Source organism: Cricetulus griseus, chromosome 10 (assembly GCF_003668045.3).
Source record: "Cricetulus griseus strain 17A/GY chromosome 10, alternate assembly CriGri-PICRH-1.0, whole genome shotgun sequence".
Taxonomy (NCBI): domain Eukaryota; kingdom Metazoa; phylum Chordata; class Mammalia; order Rodentia; family Cricetidae; genus Cricetulus; species Cricetulus griseus.
In genome coordinates this window covers 28,694,198-28,710,835 of record NC_048603.1, presented here as the reverse complement: position 1 = coordinate 28,710,835, position 16,638 = coordinate 28,694,198, and the positions used below count along the sequence as shown (strand labels likewise).

Sequence of the window (16,638 nt, the reverse complement as noted above, 5' to 3'; positions counted from 1 at the left end):
GGCCATGGGTGCCTTTTCCCAGCAACAGAAAAGTAACTAAGACTCTGAGGTTTCAGGGTGGGAAACAGAGCAGTTCTTTAGAAAGGTAAAGGGTTTCCAGCTGCTGAAGAGAAGCACAGGAAGGGTCTAGCTAGAAAAACCAGATCAAATATGGCACGCTCAAGTGTTTAAAAATACTGGATTCAACAGGATGCCTAATGGTTTTTAATCACAGGGGCAAGATTTGAACTGAAGACATTCATTCTGGAAACTGGCAAAAGCTCAAGTGCAATGAAGAGAGTCTGATGCAGTAATGGCAGTGGAGATGTAGAGAGGGTCATAAATTACCGCCTTCATTCACCAACTACACAAATGCTGTGTGAGGAGTTAGGAACTACACACACCACTTGGTGCTTGCTCTGTGGGAATGTACAGTGAGAACTACAAATACAATATATACCATAAGTTACATTTCAGTCTACACATACACCTGTATGGGGCACAAAGGAGGGCAATACGGGTAAAGAGAGCATTGAAAAAAGCTTCACGGAGGATCTGGGTCTTTAAGACAGAGCTTAGGCCTAAGAGCTGCAGGCAAAGGGCATTCTAAGCACAGGTGTGTGTGTGTGTGTGTGTGTGTGTGTGTGTGCGCGCGTGCGTGCAGGGACACAGGGACACAGGGACACACTACACCTAAACACTAGATGAGCTCCACGGTGCCTGCAGGGCAGAGATTCTCAAGGGAGAACATTCTGTAGCACCTCACTCCTCAGCCCCCTTCCCATTCTGGGTTGTCACTCATGGCGGGAATGCTGCCAGCATCTAGGGCTGAGCCTATGAATGCCACCAAATATGCCACGATGACAGAGAATTATCCAACCCGCCACAACAGTGGTGCTCATGGTTAAATCTTGCAGAATGTAGACAGACAAGGGGAGCAAGGTGAGAAGCCAGTCATAACCCTGCCCGAGGTCTCTCGGACATAAATAAACGCCCTCAGCTTCTAGCACTGGAGAGAAAACAGGCCCACTTCTGGCGGTGGCAGCTGCTGCCTACCACAGATCTCCACATTCCTTCTGCCACATGTCCCGTTCTTATGCTCTCTCCTGGCTTCTGCCAAGCTGCACCTCAGGGTGTGCTGCTCCATGACAGACCTTGAGAGGTGAACAGGGGTTTGGAGAACCCAAGAGGAAGCAAAGAGAATTCTAGGCATCTGAACCAGCAAGAAAAAGACGCAATACGGAATATTACAAACATAAGTGCATATCAGCATGCCAACGGAGATGGATGAGGTTATGAATTCCTCCTCCATAGGAGGGCTACTATAACATAAACACCACGATACAAATACGAGATACTATGTCAGCAGTACCTTGTAGGATGCTACTATGGTACAAAGACCATCTAACACACAAATCCATGCCACAAATAGAGTAGCTGTATGGAATGTCGGAGCTCACAAGAAATCAGCTTCTGGTTTTTCTTCAAATACAGAAAGAAAATTAGGTAAAGAAGACAAGCCGAGAACGGAGAAGCAGGGAGGAAAGAGTCCTTTCTGTCTAAATAATCCTGCCGGAGGGTTTGGTCCATGGTTACTGTTCCCCACCCAACACCGACGATTGCAAAACCAAAAACAGCCTTTATCACTTTTAGCCTTTTCTAGCTCATTTCCGTTTTTAACAGTGTTTTAAAAATTCATTAAGATATATTTACTAAAGTATTTGTTTTGTGACACCCATTAATGAAAGCAATGGGGCCATTATTTCAGAGGGATTATTGCAATGGGGGTTTGTTTTGCTTAGGTTTGGCTTTTTAAATGGGACGCACTACTCAGCCCAGACGAGCCTCAGACTTGTAAGGGTGCCTCTCTGTGTGTTCACACCAAGGTGGGGCAGAGACGTGGTCACAACACCTGGCTATGATGAAGGTTTGGCAGTAGAGAGATCAGGCTCAAACCCCAAAACAAGGCTAAGTGGAGGCTTAGAGCCAAGAGAAGCGGAGAGTCAGTGGGTAAGCTTCTAAAGGCCCAGCAGGGACCGGGAAGGATTCTAACTCAACTGGATACATCCTTGCTGAGGGTGGACCCCAGTGACAGGAGTACTGAAGTAAGGGGTGAGGAACTGGAGGTGACACACACCAGGGTGAGGACTGTCACCAAACTGACTCACTATAAACTTGGTAAAACTGGACCTCTGAATCAAGACGCCAATTCAAGGGCAGTGAGGCTCCAGTTTCTTAACGGAAGTCGTCGTCATCAGCAAAGTGGTCAATACTTTCCCAAACATAATGGAACCAGAAGCAATTCAACACACAAACGCCGGTAATGGCTGGTTTTGAGTGTCAATTTGACATAAGCTGGAGTCATCAGAGAGGACTGAGCCTCAGTTGAGGAAATGACCCCATGAGATGCACCTTTAAGGCATTTTCTCAATTAGTGACTAATCGGGGAGGGTCCAGCCCAAGGTGGGTAGTGTCATCCTGGGCTGGTGGTCCTGGGTTCTACAACGGGCTGAGCAAGCCAGAGGAAGAAAGCCAGGAAGCAGCACCCTGCATGGCCTCTGCATCAGCTCCTGCCTCCTGCTGAGTTCCTGTCCCAACTTCCTTCAGTGGTGAACAGCAATGTGGAAGTGTGAGCTAAAGAAACCCTTTCTCCACAATCTGCTCTTTTGTCATGGTGTGTCACTGTAGCAATAGAAACCCTAACTAAGACAAATTGGCAACGGCGTAGTGGGTTATTTCTGTGACAGACACGACCATGTTTTGGGGAGGATCGTGGAAGGACTTGGGGCTAGCAGGGCCACTGAATGTTTAGAGCTCAGCGGGATGTTCTGCAGATCTTGGAAGATAAGAATATTGAGAGCAGGGCAGAGGACGGAGGCCTGGCTTGTGAAGCTTCAGAGGGGAGTTTAAAGACTTTATGGGACCATTGTTATTTTGAAGTAAGAGCCTGTGGAGCTGGTTAGCTCGGGCTGAAGAATCAGCTGTGATTAACAAGGTACCAGAACTACTAAAGGGAAACTTTCCTGTGCTGGGATACCTGATGCTGGTCGGCTGGAGCTAAGAAGTTATCAGTGATTAAGAAGAGACCAGAAGCTTGATACAAGTTTGGGTGATCTCTGTGAGTTCAAGGCCAGCCTGATCTACAGAGCAAGTTCCAGGCCAGCCAGTGACATGAGAGGACCTCTTGAGGAGTGTGGGGAAAGTAAATGACTCATGTAATAACCCCAGTAAATACCCATATGATTGTTGAGGGTCAGCATGTTCTAACTGGGGATATAAATATGACTGACATTTCCTAATGGCCTAGACTATTTGCTGTGAAGACCTAAGTGTTGGGGCTGCAGAGATGGCTCAGAGGTTAAGAGCACTGACTGCTCCTCCAGAGGTCCTGAGTTCAATTCCCAGCAACCACATGGTGGCTCACAATCATCCGTTATGAGATCTGGTGCCCTCTTCTGGTGTGCAGATATACATGGAAGCAGAATGTTGTATACATAATAAATAAAATCTTAAAAAAAAAAAGAACAAAGTGTTGTGACAACTATGTGTTCCCATTTGGTTGTCCAGGATGGCTTCATTCTATTAAAATTCAGTAGTGACTCCAAAGAGAGAGAGAGAGAGAGAGAGAGAGAGAGCAGAATCCCTGAGGTGAAACCTTCTGGGAACTGTTTCCTCCACAGAGAAGCTATGCTCCAGAGGTGGTCATGGTTGTGCCTTGTGCTGGCAGCCGAACTTGGTAATGTGTAAGAGCCACCCAGGTGGTACCAGCTTTGAAGGCTGTGTGAGCCAAATAAACCCTTTCCTCCCCGTCCTGCTTTTCTGTCATGGTGTTCTGTCACATCGATAGAAACCCTAAGACACTGCCCAACCCCCACTCTAATTAAAAAGAGAACTGAAGACTAATTGGAGGCTCAGCTTAGGAAGCCATCTTCACCCTCTACCCGATCCTAGACAGAGCTGATCTCAGACATTCTGCATGCCCACCCTGAGGCAGAGGGCAGAAGGCTGACTCCAGGTGATTCACTTCCTCTTGAGAGTTGTTCTCTAACTCTGAGGCTTCCGGTTCTAAGCCATGGTGCACTTGAGCCTGAAGATTCAGTCCTGGCTCAGGCATACCCAGAGTGCTTGTCGTCAGCCTCCTGCTTCTTCCCTTCCCACAAGAGTCGTCATGGCTGACAGTCCTCGGCCTTTTCCTCTGCCAGTTAGTAGAACCGCTGCTTCGTTGATAGACAGACTAAGGACGACCTCTTCATGTCCTCACCAAGCTTAATGGCAAAGGACTTCTGTCTGTCCACCCTGAACCAGCAGTTTCCTCTAACACCTTCTCCAGTCTCCCACACAAAATGCTCCCAGACAGAAGCCACTGCCTAGCCTGCCCGCCCACCAGAAACATCTGTGGGAAGACTACGATAACTCAGCACTCTGATACTGAGGAACCAAACAAAGTTCAGAAGAATTGATTAGAAAGAGTTCCATCCATGAACAAGGAGCCTTGGAGTCTGAGTTCTTGCTACTGCCAGTTATTACACGAATAGTCTTGGTCCCTGCTGAGCCTGCGTTGTCTTCTTGGTGGATGAGCAGAATTATCCTTCTGGCAATGGAATATGACTCAAATCCCAGGGTGAAGATGAAAGTACTGTGCACACAAAAGCCCTATAACAGGTAATTATTACCATTACCAAGCACAGACGAAAACTGTGACATGCCAACGCCGTATGGAATTGGAGCAGTTGTGTTAGCATCTTCAGTACTCAATGCTCCCAATGCAAACCTGTTATGCAAGAGCCAACCAAGTCAGGCTGTTTGACTCCCCACCACCATGTGTACACGTGTACGTTAGTGTTCACATGCACGTATGCAGACGGGTGCACACGTGTGTGGCCCCAACACGGATGTTGGCAGTTCTCAACTGACCCCAGAACTTGCCCCTACAGCTGGTATCTGGGTAGCCTGGAGATCCTCTGCCTTCCAAGGTCCAAAATTACAGGCAGGCTGCTGTGCCCACCAGGGTGGAGTTTGGGGGATCTGAATTCTGGTCCTCACTTTAACCATTTAACTACCTCCCCAGACCCCTGTCTATTTTGATGGAACCTCAAAAACAAAAGCAGCCAAAATCCTATTTATTTTGCTTGTTCAAAATGTGCTGATCTATAATAGATGGTATCTTTTAAATTAAAAGCATTCTTATCAGAAGTATGCTTACTAGCAATTAGCCTCAAAAGTAAACAAATACTACTGGGTGGTAGTGGCGCACGCCTTTAATCCCAGCACTTGGGAGGCAGAGGCAGGCGGATCTCTGTGAGTTTGAGGAGGCCAGCCTGGTGTACAGAGTGAGTCCCAGGACGACTAGGGTTACACAGAAAAACATATCTCAAAAAAAACAAAAAACCAAAAATAAAGTAAAATAAACAAATAGTATATAAAAACCAACTTCCAGCCAGTTTGGTCAAAGACATAAATAGCTTGAAAAGCAGAAAACCAAGTGAGAAGGGCTGGAAGTCACAGTGGCACAGCAGTCCTTCCAATGGAAGGGCTCACACACTGGGATACCCTCTCTACAGGACAGTAACGTCTCCATTTTATTAGCTTTTAAGATTAGCTGTCTTAGATCAAGTCCTAGGACAGCCAGGGAAACACAGAGAAATCCTTCTCAAAAAGGCTGTCTTCAATAAAAACTACAAGTATTGACGAGCTTCTTTTTCAGAACTGAAGTGTCACAGCTGGTCTCTCACAGAAACCGTATCTGCAAGCTAAAGCCTCATCGACTGGGCCTCAGTGAATCACGTAGAGTGATGTTACCTATGATTTAGGGACCTGGAGAGACAGCAAACAAGGGATTTTAAATGGTTTGGGATTTGTTAGCCTTGAGGTTTAATTTCAAGGTCAGGAACTTGAGAACCTCCGAGATCAAGGGACTCACACCACTGTTTAGCAAACAGACAAATCCAAAAAGTGGGGCAACCAGCCCAGTTTCTACAGCAGGTCAGGGACAAAAATACATAAATTAACAAAAGGATGCTAGAGCAGGGGATCCAAAACTCCTCCTGCAGCCACTGTCCTCTTGCTGACAGTGTCATTGGAGACATGGCCTCTCCATTCAGGACGGGCTTCTGCCCCCATCCCAAAGGGCTGAAGTCACAGGTGTGCACGACAATGGTCAGCTTTACTGCCCGTTTTGTTTGTCCCTATACCAATAATGGCTGTGCATTCTACATTGTTTTTACAAATCAACAGAACCCTCTGCTCCTTGTGGAAAGTATTAAAAAGAGCAAGATTCAGGGGCTGGAAAGATGGGTCGGCAGCTAAGAGTGCTTGCTGCTCTTCCGGAGCACCCAGGGTGGGGTCCCAGCACCCACATCAGATGGCTCAGCTGCTGTGACTCCAGCTTCAGGGGATCCTGCGCCCTCTCTTGGCCTTCGCTCCCGCAAGGATAAAATAAGCCAACTTTTAAAGTTCAAGATTTAATGTCTATAAAATTTTATTGGAGCATGAACACACTCGCTTGTTTACATATTGAAAGGATTCAGGCATTGTGCTGGCCTGCCCTGTTACCTGGCAGAATCCACTCAGGCAGGACCCCGGTCATCCCAGGGTTCCATGGGAACTAAGTCTGATGTAGAGGACCCCTTTAAAAAGACAGACCCCTGCCCGCTTACGCTCTCCCTGCCCCTCTTCTCCTCTCTCTCTGCCTCTCTCTCTTTCTCTCTGGCGACAGGCAATGGTGGTCAACCATTAGCCCTGTTCCTCTTCTCTCTTAGTCTCTCTGCCAGGCCTATAATAAACTGGTTAATATGTCTAATAGCCTCATGTCTCTTCCTGTACCCCTTTTTTCTTCATTTCTAATTTAAGCAAAAGAATAACACATACTAAGATTGCTTTCGAATAACAAGGCGTTAAGACCAGAAAAATACAAACAGCTTTCTCTGCCACACTCTCACACCCACATTAAATACATTTTAAACTTTATTATAAAAAAACATTGCAATGGCTGGGCGTTGGTGGCGCACGCCTTTAATCCCAGCACTCGGGGGTCAGAGGCAGGCGGATCTCTGTGAGTTCGAGGCCAGCCTGGTCTCCAGAGAGAGTGCCAGGACAGGCTCCAAAGCCACAGAGAAACCTTGTCTCAACACCCTGTCCCCCACCCCCTAAAAAATGCATTGCAAGTTAAAAAAAAAATCTTCAACACTCTTTTTAATCTGTATTATCACTTCACAAAAGAAGGTTTCCTTGCAAACCTGTGTGAGCCCTTCTTTTTAGTTCTTGGATTAAAAGCCTGAAAACACCCAGCCTAGACTCCCAACAACCCCTGACAGCATGGAGACTGTAGAGGCAAGGGGTGCCCTCTCCAGGCCACACCCCTTCCTAGCTCCTCATGTCAAGCATCCCAGAACACCTAACCTTCACCTCAGGCTTTCTCAGAGGTCGTTTGTTTTTAACCTGTTAATATTCTCCCTCACATTTGCTTTGCCTGGTCATAGGACTTAATCTCTTTAGTGTGAACATTAACTCATGACAAGATTTCTTACTGTTCCAGTGACATCAATACAATGTCTTTGGGAAATACATTGCTTAAAGTATCTCTTGCATCTTAAGCACTCTCAAGAGTGCCTGACTGCGTTTCTGAGCGCCTGGATGTCCTTTAACGCTCGACCTAATCCAATGACCTGAGTGGCCCTCCCACCTACTGCCAAGCGTGTCCTGCTTCCGTTTCAAATTCAGGTCTTTCCCAGCCTGTCATCTTTGGGTGTGCCTTCTCCACAAACACACACAGCAGTGTTAAAAGACGTGCACAACCGTCCCACTGCTCCTTCATCGACCCATTCAAAATCTCAAACACTTCTCCACACCGCTCTCTATCTGCCACTAAATCTACCGAGTGACCATCAGGGTAACCTCGTTCCTGCCACTCCCCACCCTTGGATAGCTGGAAATTCCACGAAGACAAGGTTCATGATAAAATTACCCACAACTGTATCCCAGAGGGCAAGATTCTTGTCATGTAACTGGCATGCACTGCTTTACTGAAAAGCCTTTCCTGAAAGTCCACTCCACAGAGTGAGACTTAAGTAATGGAGACTTTTGGGTTCCTAGTTATCCTTCCAACCCTACCTCTTACAACGTCCTCACCCCGAGTTTCCCAAAGAATCATTTTGAATCCCTGCTGCACTCTCCGGCTGTTGAATGGATGTTGCCAGGTAACACAATCTGTTTCTTTTCCACCAGTCTGAGGACTCCCGTTTATCACCGGATGGCGATGCCAGCACAGCTGGGACCCGGGTTTTGCCACGTTCCCAGGACCTGGGGCCAAGCCGATCAGAGTCTGTGATGTGAGCTGGTGGCTGAGCCAACCGGCACCTTGAAGGTACCGATTGTCCAGTGGGACATGAAGACAAGTGGGGGGTCACGAAAAGCCTGGGGGCGGCGCTTTCCTTTGCTTTTTTGGGGAGGGGGAGGACTGTGCTAGGTCAGCAGTCTACCGCTGACACACACCCCCACACTCACTCCTCTATTTTCTTTTTTTAAAAATTGATTTATTTATTATGTATACAGTCTTCTGCCTGCACGACATTAAAAGGGCACCAGATCTCATTACAGATGGTTGTGAGCCACCATGTGGGTGCTGAGAATTGAACTCAGGACCTCTGGAGGAGCAGTCACTGCTCTTAACCACTGAGCCATCTTTCCAGGCCTCATTCCTCTGTTTTCAATGGAATAAAACACACACACACACACAGACACACACTCAGACAGACTCACTGACACACACACACAGACACACACACTCAGACAGACTCACACACAGACTCACAGACACACACGCACACACAGACACACACACACAGAGACACACAGACACACACAGACATGCACACACACACACACACACACACACACACACACACACACACACAGACACAGACACAGACACAGTCACACACAGCCACACACACACAGACACACACAGACAAGAGACACAGACACGCACACACACAGAGAGACACACAGAGGCATACACAGACACACACACACACACAGACACTCACACACAGACACAGAGAGACACAGACACACAGTCACACACAGCCACGCACACACAGACACACACACACACACACACACACTCACGCACACAAATGACAACTGCGCACGCTCGTGCATTCCCACAAATGAACGCACACGCAGGAAGCCACCCCGAGCAAGAACCCGAGGCTTCCCTGAACCCTGCGCACCCTCGACGGGCCCAGCCGCGGGGCCCACGGCCGGGAGAGAGAGGGAGAGCCACGGCCCGGGAGAGAGAGAACCACAGCCCCGGGAGGAGAGGGAGCCACGGCCCGGGAGAGAGAGAACCACAGCCCCGGGAGGAGAGGGAGCCACGGCCCGGGAGAGAGAGAACCACAGCCCCGGGAGGAGAGGGAGCCACGGCCCGGGAGAGAGAGAACCACAGCCCCGGGAGGAGAGGGAGCCACGGCCCGGGAGAGAGAGAACCACAGCCCCGGGAGGAGAGGGAGCCACGGCCCGGGAGAGAGAGAACCACAGCCCCGGGAGGAGAGGGAGCCACGGCCCGGGAGAGAGAGAACCACAGCCCCGGGAGGAGAGGGAGCCACGGCCCGGGAGAGAGAGAACCACAGCCCCGGGAGGAGAGGGAGCCACGGCCCGGGAGAGAGAGAACCACAGCCCCGGGAGAGAGAGGGAGCCACGGCCCGGGAGAGAGAGAACCACAGCCCCGGGAGGAGAGGGAGCCACGGCCCGGGAGAGGGAGAGCGCGTCCTTACCCACGAACTTGAAGCGACTCATGACAGCTCGCCACGCTCCTTCCTCCCGGCGGAAGCGGAAGCAGCCGCGAGCCCCGCCCGCCGGTCCGTCCGTCCGTCCCTCCCTCCGGCTGCGGCAGCGGCAGCGGCAGCGGCTCCGCCCGTTCCGGGTTCCCGGCAGCCCCCGCGGCGGGCGGTGAAGGTGATCGGGGCGCCATGGCGTTGTGCGCGCCCGGGGCCTACCTGACGCACCAGCAGAAGGTGCTGCGGCTGTACAAGCGCGCGCTGCGCCACCTCGAGTCGTGGTGTATCCACAGGTGGGACGGCGGGACCCGGGGCGAGCGGGGGACCGGGCGAGCGGGCAGGGAGCGCGCGCCCTTGACCCCGCCCGGTGCAGCGGGGACAGGGACGGGGGGACGGGGACAGGGACAGGGACGGGGGACGGGGATAGGGACGGGGGAAGGGGACAGGGACGGGAGAAGGGGACAGGGACAGGGACGGGGGACAGGGACGGGGACGAGTCTGCAGCCTGGTGCAGCGGGGACAGGGAGGGACAGGGACGGGGGAAGGGGACAGGGACGGGGGACGGGTCTGCAGCCCGGTGCAGTGGGGACAGGGACGGGGGAAGGGGACAGGGACGGGGATGGGGGACGGGGGACAGGGACGGGGGACAGGGACAGGGACGAGGGACAGAGACAGGGGACAGGGACGGGGGACAGGGACAGGGGACAGGGACAGAGACGGGGGACAGGGACGGGTCTGCAGCCCGGTGCAGCGGGGATGGACGGGGAGGAGAGAAGCCACACCACCCAGGACTGCCACCGTTAGGGGCCCTGGTGCTCACAGCACCTCTTACGTGACTGGTTCGCACAGTGACTTAGAAGGCGGTGACGGTTTTAGCGTGTTTTGCAGAGGCGCAGGCCCAAGCCAGAGTGGACTTTCAACTGCCAAGTTAGGATTAAAAATCGGTTTCTGATGCAAAAAAACCAAAAAAACATCGTCTTTGTCTCTCCTTAGCTTCACGGGATGGCCCCTTGGCATTACGGTGGCGTCTTTTTCACTGCCTATGTAAATCTGTCCCTTTAACCAGCTGTCACTGTGCCTACTGTGAAGAGCTGGGGGAGACAGGGATATCCCCGGTTACATAATGAGTTTGACGGGCCAGCCTATGCTGCTTAAGGTCCTTTTTTTTTTTACAGATAAAATAACAATTAATATAGTGTTACAACACGTAGAGTTTCATGGCCTACAAGAAATGCCAGGTGGCTAGCAACCCAAGCTGTGTCAGTGCTAGGCCTCCACACCCTTACACTAAAACCTAATCTTCCATGAAGGACTGCCAAGAAAATGATGGGAAACTTGGTAGCCCTGGAAGGCCTGCAGAGGGTGCCCCCTGAATGCAAGTTTGAGACTCTGTCTCTGTTATTCAGGCGGGAGCTGTGTACAGTGTTGTACAGTTGTCAGCGTCTTTCCTAAAGGTTTTCTTGTTTGTTGGACAGCGTTTGCAATTCAGCGTCTATTCTGGTTGGCAAGTAAATGACGTTAATCCTTTTTAAGCTGCAGTCCCCCGTGGAGTATTGGGGAATTACCAGTCTTCAAGAGAAGCTAGAGCCCTCAGGAATCCAGGGGATGCTGTAATACACCTGGACATCCCAGGGTTCATAGTCATGAAGGGAATGATCAAACTAGCTTGTATAGCGCTGGCCCAAAGTATTTTAAACGGACGCCTTTTCTCAGTCGTCTTAATCGCTTCCTTTAGAAAACAACCAATGTAGGTGTCACATGTGTGAAAGTCAGAGGACAACCTCATGTCAGTCAGTCAGTGCTTGACCTTCCACCCTGCTTGGGACAGGGTATGCCATACCAGCCCGCCCACAACCTTCTGGAAGTCTCCTGTCACCTCCTGTCTTTGAGGAGGAGGACTGGGAGTACTGGTAGATGCTCCCATGTCCAGCTTTACTTGGGTTCCAGGACTCCATAGTCAGGTCCTGATGCTTGCACAGTGCTTACACCCACTGAGCCGTATCTCCCCAGCCCTCGTTTGCCTCCTAGGCTGTTCTCTGGTTCCACCCTAAGGCTCTGTGGTGCTGTGTATCCTGTGGGTATCCTCAGTGCTGGTGCTCGAGTTAGCTGTGTTTCCAGTGAGGTCAGCTACTGTTCTTTAAACTGAGTTTATCCACATCCTTTAAAACCACATTGTTTCATCACTTCCTCGTCCCGGTTATATTCTCAAACGGCATTACTAGCAATTCAGTCACTAGTCTGTAGTCTTAGACCTGTCCTCCAGATTCCCTAGTTTCCTGTGTATTCTGCCAGTAACACACATTCCATGCATCCTGCCTTTCTAGACACTGCTTTTCGAAAATTATTTTCTCCTAGTAATGCCTATTATATCACTGAGCACATGAAATATGACAGCCGCTTTGTGAACAGTGCTTTTGTACTTTAGCTCGCGGGATCTTTATGTTGGTCTTTAGATACATTAAGTAACTTACCGAGACTACACAGCTAGTCTAGCCCTGGTGTAGAGAGGCTCGCACTCATGACTTGGTTGTCTAGATGGGTATTTGTTTTGTTTTCCTATGTCCTGTCTGCTGTCACAGCTCCCTGCTCTAGGTCCTTGCCATCTGTGTCCTGAACTGTTGTCAGAGGCTCCTGCTCTCTGCTCACAGTGTCGTCAACACCAGACGGTTACTTACCTCAGGTTTGTGAGTAGTGTGAAAATCTCCATTTAAGGACCACCCACATGACTGGAGCAAAACTGTTTCCACCGGTCACACCTCCTTTCTTAGTCGACTGTGCATCTCCAGGGTTTGGCGCAGCCTCCAGCACAAGGTGGGACCTGTAGTGGTTGTCAGTGAAGGCGCATTGAACAAACCTGCTAAAGCTGTTGCCTCTGTCTCCCTTTCATATCCAAATCCTCGTTCTGTGGAGGAGAGAGGAAGTGGCCAGGCTGTGTCAGTTGTCGCTGTTTGGAAGGTTGCAGTCACAGTGCCTTGGAGGTTGATGAGGGACTAGACGGTTGCTCATCTAGGGTGTGTTTGTAGGAGTGCCGACCTACCCACCGGGTAGGTCACTCCTCTGATGCCCACAACGGTTTTGATTTAAGGGAAAAATACCGGTACTTTGCTTGTTTGCTGAGAGCCCGATTTGAAGAGCATAAGAATGAGAAGGACATGATGAAGGCTACACAGCTGCTGCAGGAGGCGGAAGAGGAATTCTGGCAAAATCAGCATCCTCAGCCGTACATCTTCCCGGACTCTCCCGGGGGCACCTCCTATGAGAGATACGAATGCTACAAGGTGGGTGATGGCTGCTGCATGTGCGTAGCAGCTGCTTCTCGAGAGACCTCAGCTCTGGAGACCCTGCGTGTGCCGTTTGAGCAGTGGCTAAGCTTTCCCTGACAGCTCAGCTCTTTCCTCTCCTCTTTTCACAAATCCAGCTCTAAGCTTTTGCAGTGTCCTTTTGGCCAAGCCCAATGCTGAAGCATTGGGTGCATAACCCATTTGGGGAACTTAAAGTTAGCCAGTTTGGATTGGTGCTGAGCAGTGCTGAGATACTCAGGCAGTGCTTCCATAATTCCTGGTGCTTTGGAAATGCAAGCCAGAGAGGGGTGATAGCAGCTTTCTGGAACTGGCTGTAATGTGTGTGCCATGTGCCCCTTCCTCTAAGGCATTCTCTCTAATCTCCCGCGTCTGCTGGCCCTCTGCTCCTCATTGCTTAGAGTCGGAAACGGTGACAGGACCAGTTTTACACACACACACACACACACACACACACACACACACACGTGCATGCTCGAGAGCGAGACAGACAGACAGACAGACAGACAGACAGACAGATGTGTTGGTGGTGTACTTGTAGAGGCCAGAGGTAACTTAGGCTAATCCTTCAGTTCCTCTTCACTTTCTTTTTGAGACTCTCACTGAACCTGGAGCATACTGTTCCGGCCAGGCTGGGTGGCCAGTGAGCTCCAAGGACCCATCTCCAGCATAGCAGGTGCTTGTCACCGTACCTGCTTTTCCAGGTCCTCAGGCTAGAGTGGCAAACACTTTACCAGCTGAGCCGTCTTCCCAGCCCATAACTGATTGTAAGAGCCCCTTGAGTCTGTCTGCTGTCTCCTGAGCGGGCCTTGTCCGTGGTGTTTGTAAAGGTAGCCTGTAGAATAACACATGATTTTCTCTGCTGGCAGGTTCCGGAATGGTTCTTAGATTACTGGCACCCTTCTGAGAAAGCAGTGTATCCTGATTACTTTTCCAAGAGGGAGCAGTGGAAGAAACTGAGGATGGAGAGCTGGGAACGGGAGGTATGTCCTTTACAGTGTGCCGTGGCAGGCAGTGTGGGTGGATGGATGGCATGTGTCTGTCTGTGCTGAGGTCCACATCCCAGCACGACAGCTGTCTGCAGTGTGCCGTGGCGGGCAGTGTGGACAGATTGATGGTGTGTGTCTATCTGTGCTGAGGTCCACATCCCAGCATGACAGCTGTCTGCAGTGTGCCGTGGCGGGCAGTGTGGACAGATTGATGGTGTGTGTCTATCTGTGCTGAGGTCCACATCCCAGCACGACAGCTGCTCGGCCTTTGGTTTCTCACTGTGTCAGTTTCGCACTGGTCATCTTCCCTATGGGCTGCCTCTCTGGTATGTGTTGAGCATCTTTGTTCTCTAATCTTTTCCCTCCCACCACTTCCTGTATTCTGTCTGTCCACTTCCTATCCTTTCTCTACTCGAGAGCCCCAGGCAGTTTTCCTCATTCCACTGAGGGTGTCCCCAGTCAGGTTTTAGCTGCTCTTCCATAGTGTGAGTGACGTATATTGGAGAGGACATGAGGAGCCCAATTCAGGGCCAGTGTAGTAGTTTAGTGGAAAGGGGGTGTGGCCACATTCAGGATGTCCCCTGGGGGTGTTCATTGTTTGTGGGGGATGGGCGGAGGGCAGGTGGTGGCGGGCACGGGGAAGACTGGTAAAGTGAGGGTGGCTAGCCTCGCCGGGACAGTCCAACATTGGGGAGGGTGGAGTTTGATCGGAAGTATAGATCCAGCTGTCCAGAGTATTTCTGAGTCTTCACTTGTACTTAAACCGTACAGTGAATGAGACCCTTGAGAGGAAGGTAGCAAAGATTCTCCCCCCCCCCTACTTTGTAGATAGGGCACATAAATGCATTCAAGTTAAAAGCTCTGAAGATGAGACGGTGGAATCCGCTTCTTCAATCTCCTGAGAAACCGCCCAGGGACTGGGGTGTGGAGGGCATGGAAGAGCTGTGTGGGATTTGGAGAGGGTGAGCCTGCAGGGGAAAGTAGACTTGCCGACCCATTTGACACTGGTTGGACATTGGTTTGTTCTAGTATTTTCTCCTTAGCTATACTGAGCTGCCAGGTCCAGTTTGCCCATTTAACTCTTTCTTTTTTTGGTTTTTCAGTATAGGGTTTTTCTCTGTAACTCAGGAGTCAAATGCAGGCAGATCTCTGTGAGTTCAAGGCCAGCCTTGTCTACAGAGTGAGTTCCAGAGTTTCAGAACAGCTAGGACTGTTACACAGAGAAACCCTGTCTGGGTTGGGGTGTGGGGGAGGTAGAGAAGTGGGCTTGCTCTACCAGTCATCACTGGGACCCTCTCTGGCATTCCTCCCTTCTCTACTTGTTTTCACCTTAGCCAGTGCTGGGTGCCGATGAGCTTTCGACAGTGACCTGAGAATCCTACAACAGGAATTGTTGGTCAGCATCAGGCAGGACGGAGTTCACTGTTCATGTGACTTTGCCTGTATTCTTGGACTGCTGTAAACCTTTTTTTTTTCCTTCTTTTTTCTGAGACAGGGTTTCTCTGTGTAGCTTTAGGAGCCTGTCCTGGAACTCGCTCTATAGACCAGGCTGGTCTGGAACTCAGAGACCCGCCTGCCTCTGCCTCCCGAGTGCTGGGATTAAAGGCGTGGGCCACCACCGCCCAGCTTCTCAGGAACTTCTGAATTTGCTTCTCTACTACATCTGACCTGGGGCTTCCTCACAGTGCTTTTGGAGAGCATTTAGCTGAGGGTTTCCTGGGGGACCAAGACAAGAGGAATCAGGAAGGTACCTGTGGCTTTGCTTAAGGAGGAAGAGAGGTAGCGCAATCACCTTGCCTGTACTAAAAGTGCGAGCGAACACTTGCCTGGCTCCCCTCTGACTACAGCACTCAAAAAAGCAAGGCAGGCAGACCGAGGAGTTAGAGGCCAGCCTGGGCTACACTGCAAGTTCCAGGCCAGTGGACTTGGCTCCATAGATGACCCTGACTTCAGGAGCAGTTTTCTCATTTGTACAGTCAGATGAGGACACGATGCAGGTTTATATGAAATAAACCCTTGTTGTTGCTCACACATCACGGGCAGGCTATCATGGGACCACGGCAGCCGGGTCTTGCCGTTAGGTCCCTTTGGTGATCACCCTTTCTTGTCCCCTTGCAGGTTAAGCAGCTGCAGGAGGAGACACCCTCTGACGGTGTCATGACTGAAGCTCTGCCTCCCGCCAGAAAGGAAGGTGACTTGCCCCCGCTGTGGTGGCATATCGTGACCAGACCTCGGGAACGGCCCGTGTAGACACTGTTCACGCTTGCAAGTGAAAGAACTTAGCCTGTTCACACTTGCCCTAATAAAAATAACTCAACATGGTTGGCTGTGACTGAGTTCTTCTTCCAAGGACTACTGTGGCACATTTTCCCGTACTGTGGTTTGGTTTTTACTACATATACCATGTTTTTAAAACTTACATGTAGAATTGTATTGATAGCACATGTGCTCAGTAAGGAAAACTTTATCATGGGGCAGATTCGACATTGTTAGGACCAGGCTGACATATTGTCTGTGTGGCCCAGCACACGCGTGCAGGGCAGGGAACAGTGCAGGGGTCCCTTGCCTTCCATCTTTGAGTTGAGGTCTCTTATG

General features: G+C 50.5%; 2 protein-coding genes across 2 annotated transcripts in view; one reads left to right on the top strand and one right to left on the bottom strand.

Moving 5' to 3' along the window:
- Tatdn1 (TatD DNase domain containing 1) overlaps positions 1-9,869 on the bottom strand; it is a 33,319-nt gene extending 23,450 nt beyond the window's left edge. Inside the window, exon 1 of the mRNA XM_027431629.2 lies at positions 9,753-9,869. Within this exon, the coding sequence (XP_027287430.1) occupies positions 9,753-9,774 (22 nt within the window). The 5' untranslated portion in view covers positions 9,775-9,869. The remainder of the gene's footprint in view (positions 1-9,752) is intronic.
- A 21-nt stretch (positions 9,870-9,890) lies between these two features.
- LOC113830680 (NADH dehydrogenase [ubiquinone] 1 beta subcomplex subunit 9) lies at positions 9,891-16,365 on the top strand. The gene is made up of 4 exons (XM_027431632.2): positions 9,891-10,048; positions 12,841-13,033; positions 13,924-14,037; positions 16,162-16,365. The coding sequence occupies exons 1-4, from the start codon at positions 9,948-9,950 to the stop codon at positions 16,291-16,293; spliced, it is 540 nt and encodes a 179-aa protein (XP_027287433.1). The 5' UTR covers positions 9,891-9,947; the 3' UTR covers positions 16,294-16,365.
- The last annotated feature ends 273 nt before the right edge of the window (positions 16,366-16,638 follow it).